An 8,207-nucleotide genomic window follows, 5' to 3' on the forward strand; every position below is an offset into this window, starting at 1 on the left:
GAGAGAGAGAGAGAGAGAGAGTCCCTGAAAAAACCTTGACTTCTCCACCACACAGAGGGAGGGAGGGAGGCAGGGAGCCCCAGCATCTGTTCCGAGTTTGTCAGCCTCTGTCTTTGTGTTCTGGCCAACTCTGCTTGGTTCCCTTCTGGAAAATAATGTCAAGTGGAGAAGAAATACAGGTCAGGTAGTGTTGGAGTCTTAGCCCTGAACTGCCATTGGCCATTCCCTTGTGGGTGCCCAAGAGGAGGACTGCTTGCTTTAGGTAGCTTCCAGTGAGAGGACTGCTGTAGGTAGCTTCCCAGCTGCCTCCAAGGTTCTAAGCTCTCATCTCTTCAACTGAGGTCATTTATGAAGACAGGTGTTGTCTTCAGATACTGAGGCAAAAGGTTCTGATTTCCCTTATGCCCAATGTCACAATGACAATTGGATGGGGTGTAAAAGGTTACACCTGCTTTCCTTGAATGCACTTGCAGTTCAAAACCGACAGGGCAACAGCAGCCAGTACTTCAGCATGTATCTAGGGTGTCTTAGTCCCCAAGAGAGCAGTTGGATTATTCTGGCTGGAGACCTAGAGCCCACTGTGGTGAGCAGCGAATAAGCATGGGGTGATAGAGGGCATGCCTTGCCTTCAGAATTCACAGGGTACTCGTCAGGGCTACCCTTAGCTCGGGTTTTTCAGTTTCTCTCATGCATCCTTTCTCTAGGGTGAGAGCCTAGAAGGGACCCATGATGGTTCCTGCTGCATGCTTTCGGTGAACTAACGTCTCCCTTTCCTTTCCCACAGGTTGTGTGAGGGCATTGGCTCCGTGAATGTGTGTAAGTAATTCCAGCCTCCCTCTTTCCTGCGGGGTGATGCGCGCCTTTGGGGCGGGAACACTTGAGCTTGCTGCAGAGCCTCTTGGCAGTGGCAGTGCCTGACAAGGTCTCCCCTGTTCTCCCGGCTTTCAGGCGTGAGCAGCTCCCGCGGTGGCGTCGTCTGTGGCGATCTCTGCGTCTCTGGTACTGCCCCTGCTGTCAACACCAGAGTGTGCAGCGCCCCCTGCAGCGGCAACGTAGTGGTGGGCACCCCCAATGCCTGCGCCCCCTGCGCCGGGGCAGGCGCCTGCAGCGGAGGCTGTAAGAAGTGCTAGAAAGTCACAAAGCTGCAAGCCACTGCCACGGGCCACCCTGCCAGAAGGGACAGCACAGCGGGACAGTGGCCTAGGCGCTTTCATCTCATTCTATAGCTTTCTCCAGCACCTTGTCCCCAGAATTCTTGCTTTTCTTTCCCCTTCTGCTTTTATGCTGGATTCATTGGTCTTAGGATCTCGGAGGACCCGCTGCCCCAGGATCCTTTGTCCGACTTTACCCGGGTCCTTAGCATGCTTTTGCCTGGGCATGGAGAGAGGGCCCAACATGATCATTTTCCAGTCACTCTGCGAGAGACCACGTGACCCTGAGCATCTTCTTCCCGGTCTGCCTGGCAGCAGCTCCCCCGAACCAGGGACTCGGCTGCCTGCTCATTTGCCTTTGTCTCACTTTGCGTTCCCAATAAACTAATTGCAGCGAATCAAACCCGCGCCTCAGTCTCTCCAAAATGCTGCCTATGCCAGGTGCCTCAGCCAGAGTCTCAGTACCCTACCGGCCACCTGGGTATTTTCAGTAGGCAAAAACACCTCCTATCTGGTCTGGAGAAATCAGGCTTTTGGGACAACAAAGCCAAACTCAGGGCAGAGTCTTGTGGGGTGGTCGGTATTCTAACTGAGGTGTTCCGTCTTAGCGCTGTGGACTGGGCGACTGTCCCTGAGCTCTACCGGGACATTTTACTTGTAGCATTCTTGGTCTCTTCACTAGATGCAAGAGGTTTCCTCTGCCCCTCATTATTATAAGCAAAAACTTCTCTAGACAAGATGAAATCTCACCTAGGTAACTATGGGGCGGAGCATACCTGGCTCTTGCCAGGTAACTGTGGGGTGGAGCATACCTGGCTGTTGCCAGGTAACTGTGGGGTGGAGCACACCTGGCTGTTGCCAGGTGACTGTAGGGCGGAGCTTACCTGGCTGTTGTCAGGTAACTATGAGTCGGAGCTTAGACAGAATGTTAACACCAGGGATTCTCAGACACCATCATTTTGCTCCCATTCTTCCAAGGACATTTCTGGGGTGCAGTGAGGAAGAGACTCAGAGAACGGCAGAGGTGGGAAAGAGAGGGACTCTGGGTAGATCAGGGTCAGGAGACCTGGCTACTGATTCAGAGAGGTGACGGTCACCTGCTGTGTGCATGGGTGCTGGGGAGTTAGGAGTGAGGTGCACACAATTCCCAGTGCAGCTCCCAGCTCTCCCAGGAGATGGGAGTGAGGCTTTGTTCCCAGAGGCACGATTGGAACAGCAGTCTGTCTGTCTGTCTGTCTGTCTGTCTGTCTGTCTGTCTGTCTATCTCCAGGACTGCAGCAGGCAGATCTCTCCTCCTTACTGGACTTCATGTCTTGTGGGGAAGAGTGTCAGCTAAGGATGACATGCAGCAAATCTCTACAGACGGGTGTCAGTTTTAGAATTTAAAATATTTTTTTTTCCCAGTGCAGAGGAGCAAACCCATGCTAGACAAATGCTCTCCCGCTGAGTTATGCTTCCTACCGGGGAGGCTTCAAACACAAGTTCTTTACTCCTGCTTTCTCCTGATTCTGTGGCCTTGAAGTGTGGATGCTCTTTCTCTTCGCCTGGCATCTTTTTGGGTACTGTGATGATGGAGAGGTTCTCAGAGCCTCCCTTGCCAAGGATGGTCCTGCCGCTGGCTGCCAGCTGGGAGCTGAGGTCAAGGTTGTCAGAAGGACTATATACCAGCCAGCCTTGAGTATAATAATCTGAGCAGACAGAATTATCACAAGTGGTTATTAACTGCAGTACAGGGTTGGAGGAAGGAGAGGAGGTTAACAAGAGGTAAGGCGGTAAACCTAAACCTTAGGAGCTGTGCTGATAGGCGAGGCTTGGGCTTGCCTGGTCTGTGGTGAGCCTTGACCTTCTCTTCCCTGGACTGAGGGTGACCTAGGGTATCTGTGAAGTGCACCCCTAGTTGTGTCTATGGCAGCGTTTCTAGAGAAAATTAACTAAGGGGCAGAATGGGGTACTGTGCCCCAATCTAGAGGACTGGGCATGACAGGGGAGAGAAGAGGAAGTCAGTCCAATGGAGACTCTCCCATCTCCTCAAGGTTGCAGTTTCAGCATGACTTCCATCCATCCCTGGCTAGCATCCTCCTTCCCAGAACCCTTTTCTTCCAGCCCTAAGGCCCAGGGCTCTTTGCTTGTTTTCTCCAAACACAAACACTCCTCTAAGAAGAAAGGAGGCCCACAAGACCCAGGAAGACCTAGGCTCAGAGGACCCCCAGATTCACAGGCCCTGCCCAAGGTTATAAAGGTGGAACTGACAGGGAGCTCCAGGAGTGGGGTGTGTGTGTGTGTGTGTGTGTGTGTGTGTGTGTGTGTGTATAACATCCCTCCATGGCCTCTGCATCAGTTCCTGCTTCCTGACCTGCTTGAGTTCCTGTCCTGACTTCCTTTGGTGATGAACAGCAATGTGGAAGTGTAAGCTGAATAAACCCTTTCCTCCCCAACTTGCCTCTTGGTCATGATGTTTGTGCAGGAATAGAAACCCTAACTAAGACAACACTTAACTCATTCACAGTCCTGACTTTCTGGTATAGTTTTAATCTGCTCCTGTGCCCGTGTATTCCCCATCTATCCTAATAAGTTCCTGAGTGACGATGCTTTTTAGCCTACCTGCATTTGTATCAGCTCTCTGCCTCTGGTAAGTCTTTTATGAACTCCCACCTCCTTAACTCCTCTGCAACCACTATGTCACACATATTGCTGTGTGAATGTGTTGTGTTATTTGAGGAGTAAAGTTAGTGTCCATTACCAGAATATAAAGAACCTGAAACTGGGGTTTGGTGGTATATACACAAAATCCAATCACTCAGAAACAGGGGCAGGAGAACCAGGAGTTCAAGGCCAACTTTGGCTACTTAGTGAGTTGGAGACCAGTCTAGATGACATGACACCCTGTCTCAAAAAAAAAAAAAAAAAAAAAAAAAAAAAAAAAAAAAAAAAAAAAAAAAAAAAAAGCCAAGTAACTGACCAATTGTGATTGCCAGTGGCCACACTATTTAGGGAAATCAGAATTACTAGATAAATTGCAGTCAAGAATAGTTATGAGTATTATTCAATAAATCCTGAACTTGTTGAAACCCTTTCCTCCCCAACTTGCTTCTTGGTCATAGAACAAACATTTGTTCTATGGTTTTGTGGCTGGAATGAGAGAAGGAAGTTCGTTAGAAAGCTGTTTGGGAGGAAGAAGGATAATTCTGGTGGCTGAATCAGAGGGCATCCTGGACCAGGAGGGATGCTGGCTTCTATCTTGGGCAGGACTTTGGCCTCAAAGCGTGCTGTTTTTGGCGAAGTAGACAGGAGGATGGGAAGAGGGGCAGGAAGGAGCCAGGAGAGGCAAGGTTCAAGGGCCATGGCTGTGGGAGGGGGATCATGTGTCAGCATGGGACCTGCTGCTGAAGTCCTGCTGCTGAGGCCGGTGAGTCTGGCTTCAGACTTAACCAGGCAAGACCTCACGTGGAAGCTAAGGTGGAGACTGGTGTGGTGTCCTGGCTCAGGGTGTGAAGGTAGAGGGGCCTTGAATGCTCAAGGTGAGGCTCCAGGGTGAGGGCTATGAGCCAATGATCAATGTCTGCGGGAGGAACGAGAGGCTATAAGGCAGGGGAGAAGGGTAGGAGATGTGAAACTCAAGGGCCAAGGAGTAGAGGAGAAAGGGTGGCAGGGAGCTTGGTCTGGACCCAGAGTACCTAAGGCCTAAAGAGTTCAAGAGTGTGTGGGTAGGTGGGGAAGGGGACAAGCAGGGAGAGCCGCAGTGGTTGGTGCTTGGGGATGGAGGACATTGAAGGTCTGGTTCCTCCAGCCTAGGATCAGAGCTTTTCTGGGTCTTCTATCCTGGAGCATCCAGGGACCAGTGAGGTCAATCCAAGAGGAGCAGAGTGACCATCTTAGTGTGGGGGATGGCAATGAGGAATGGGGTCCAGAGCAACACAAAGTGGCCCTGGTGACACTTCTGATGGTTGCTGCTGTGAAGTATGTGTGTGTGGTGTTAGGAGTGTAAGGAGCAAATCTATGGGAGAAGGAAGTAGGGTGTAGATAGAAGGGGCTAGGGACAGACAGACAGACTTGCAGGCAGACAGACACACACAGAGAGACAGACAGACAGGTAGGCAGGCAGACAGGCAGGCAAGCAGACAGACAAGCAGACAGACAGACAAATGGGCAGGCAGCCAGCCAGACATTCACACACAGACAGACGGACAGACAAGCAGACAGGCAGGTCAGCAGGCAGGTAGGCAGACACAGATAGACACAGATAGACAGGCAGACAGACAGGCAGGCACATACAGAGAGACAGAGAGACAGGCAGGCAGGCAGACACAGGCAGGCAGGCAGGCAGGCAGGCAGGCAGGCACGCGCGCGCGCGCACACACACACACACACACACACACACACACACAGAACTCTGCCTTTCAGCAGAGCCTGTGGCCTCTAGTTTCCTTTGGAACAAGCTGGATGAAGGAAGCCTATCTGTCTCATTGTACCCACCACAGGGGTTGACTGAGGAGTCTACTGGCAGTGAACACAGGATGTGTGTTTCAGGAAAACAGGTATTAGGGGTCACACTGGGATACCCCCCACCCCCAAAGCCACATGGTTTGGTAGGTGTGACATAGGCAACCTGTGCTTTGAGCTCTGCCTGGTGGGGATGGGGGAGGCACTTCTGTTTGGGAACGGGGTCTGTAGATGCCTACCCTAAGGACAAGCCCCAGTGGCTCTAGTCATCAGGCAGAATCACCCAGCCAGCGCTCCCTAGGTGACAGTATGAGCCCCCCACAAGAAAGCACAACATCTGACACAGCTCTGAGAGTCAGCACAGTTTATTGCACAACAGGGCCTAGAGGCCAGAGGCACAGGAAGCAGCACTGGGTATATCCAGGGCTGCAGCTGAGGCAGGAGGCAGATCTATCAGCAGCAAGCCCTTTGCCGGCAGGTAGCTGGATGGAGGGGCAGCTACTGGGGAGGGGGGATGTATTCTCAGAACACAAGAGCAGCAGACCTTGAGGCTACCATGCTCAGCCTTGTAGGCCAGGCCACTTCCTGGCTCCCTCTTGGCTCCTAACACCTCCCCTGGTGACAGGGGCCACTTCCACAGGGCGCACACAGGCCAGTGCTTACTGCCACATTCCCAGTGCAGGGGGCGCTGCAGACACTACCTGTCACAGGCCGGGAACCAGACACACAGAGGTCCCCGCAGACAACTCCACCACGGGAGCTGCTAACACCTGTAAGAACAAAGGCAGGCTCAGTCTTGAAGGCAGCTGGCAGCCACTCCAGCCTGTCACCATCCCTTGGTCCGTTTGTTTGCTCCAGCCCTCCGACAAGTGCCCCACAAAGCCTCAGTTTTAGTTTGTAAGCTGTGTAAAGATGCCTCCTCTTGGGAGCCAGGAGGCCTGAGTTATGGATGTGCTTCTGCTCTTTAACCCCTCTGTGGATTCAGCTTCCTCACTTCTACACAGCAGACATTATATTAGGTGACTCTGAGGTCCCTTGGGGTGACATCTTTCCCCTTTCTGACCCTAGACATTCTGTCTCTGTATGAGCAACCTAGTCCTCTAGACTGGAGCTGATAGAGATGTTTGCCCAGTGTCTGCCTAGCGCACCCGGGAAATCTTTGCTGATATCTGAATCTGGTTCCCTTTCAGGGTTCATTATACTTACAGACATTCACAGCTCCCACACCTTCACACAGCCTGCGTGGAGGAAAGGCAGAGAAAGAGAGAAGTCGTCAGAACAGACAGGTTATCAGCTTTCCCTCAGGCACCACTTTCCTGCTCATGTCTACCTTCTTGTCACTTAGAAAGAGGTGTCTTTGTGGTGTTGTGGCCATACGGGACACACACACTGAGCGGACTTCAGACTGGCTTCCACTCTAATTCACATCCATCCAGCTGACTGCAATGTGTAGCCTGAACAAGTCCCTGACAGACTTGGATGGGCTCAGCTTTAGGACGGAAGGACCTCAACAGGCTGATGCTTCTAAGGGTTTGTCTGACGGCTGGTGCTGTTTTGAGAAGTTGTGGAACTTTTGAGGTGAAATTGAGTTGGGAAGTGAGAATGCCCATGTTGTTCCCAAACTCTGGCTCCTTCTTGTCTGGTGAACGACTATGTGACCAGTCACTTAACATACTTCCATGCCATGACCTGAACTGTCTTGACATACTCTTCTTGCTACAATGGGCCCAGACACTCTGGAAATATGAGCAAAAGAAAAGGCTTCTCAACTGTGTCCTCCTGTCTGGCACTGTGGTCACAGCAATGCAGAGCATTGGCTGTATCCTCCAGGGCGCAAAGGCCAGGGGCAGACTTTGGCCAGCAGCCCTAACCCAGGGCAAGACCTCATGAACCTAGACAAGGTGCCTGCCCACCATATCAGAGCCAAGGGGAAGGACCCAAGGGAATTCTGGCCCAGAGGAGGACACTGGTTCTAATCCTCACAGGGTCCTATGAGGCAGGAGCTCTGGTCCTGTGGCAACAATGGCTTGTGTGGTAAGGCCACCTAAGGACAGTTCGAGAGTGCTGGGTTCCAGTTAGAAATGTCTCTAGCTTCTGTTGGTTCTTGGAGCTGAAACTGACATACAATGGGTGGGAGCAGGGCTAAGCAAGGGAGGTTTTTGAATTAGTTGAGTGGAAAAACCCACCTCTGCTCCTCGCCCTCCAACAGGCGCCTATAGGTGGCGATCTCGATGTCCAGCCCCAGCTTGGAGTTCATCACCTCCTGGTACTCCTTGAGCAGGCAGGCCATGTCCTGCTTGGCCTTCTGCAGGGCAGCCTCCAGCTCAGCCAGCTTGCAGCGGGCATCAGTAAGGGCGGCCTCTCCCTGCTGCTCGGACTGGGTCACAGCAGACTCCAGCTTGGTGTTCTGGGGACACAGAAGAAATCAAGATAGTCAAGAGTCCCTGGGTTTCATTGTCCATCATCAGCATACTGTCCAGTCTTTCCCACCAGTCAGGAACATTCTAGAAGCTGCCTCTTGCCTTGTTCACATGGGTCAGCTCGAGTAAGTATGATCAGGAAATCCAACTGTGCAAATAGGTGGAAGACTACATGGTAAGCTCCAAACATGCTGAC

General features: G+C 52.1%; 2 protein-coding genes across 2 annotated transcripts in view; one reads left to right on the top strand and one right to left on the bottom strand.

The window, feature by feature from the left end:
- The window catches only part of Krt7 (keratin 7), a 70,942-nt gene extending 69,812 nt beyond the window's left edge, over positions 1 to 1,130 (top strand). The window contains exons 9-10 of the mRNA XM_031356453.1: positions 785 to 816; positions 949 to 1,130. Coding sequence (XP_031212313.1) covers positions 785 to 816; positions 949 to 1,130 — 214 coding nt within the window. The remainder of the gene's footprint in view (positions 1 to 784; positions 817 to 948) is intronic.
- The window catches only part of LOC116080135 (keratin, type II cuticular Hb5), a 66,061-nt gene that overhangs the window by 19,660 nt on the left and 38,194 nt on the right, over positions 1 to 8,207 (bottom strand). The window contains exons 7-8 of the mRNA XM_031356410.1: positions 7,778 to 7,998; positions 6,798 to 6,829 (exon numbers count right to left, since the gene is read on the bottom strand). Of these exons, the coding sequence (XP_031212270.1) occupies positions 6,798 to 6,829; positions 7,778 to 7,998 (253 nt within the window). The remainder of the gene's footprint in view (positions 1 to 6,797; positions 6,830 to 7,777; positions 7,999 to 8,207) is intronic.

The sequence above is a fragment of the Mastomys coucha genome, unplaced genomic scaffold (assembly GCF_008632895.1).
Source record: "Mastomys coucha isolate ucsf_1 unplaced genomic scaffold, UCSF_Mcou_1 pScaffold11, whole genome shotgun sequence".
In the NCBI taxonomy this organism is placed as follows: domain Eukaryota; kingdom Metazoa; phylum Chordata; class Mammalia; order Rodentia; family Muridae; genus Mastomys; species Mastomys coucha.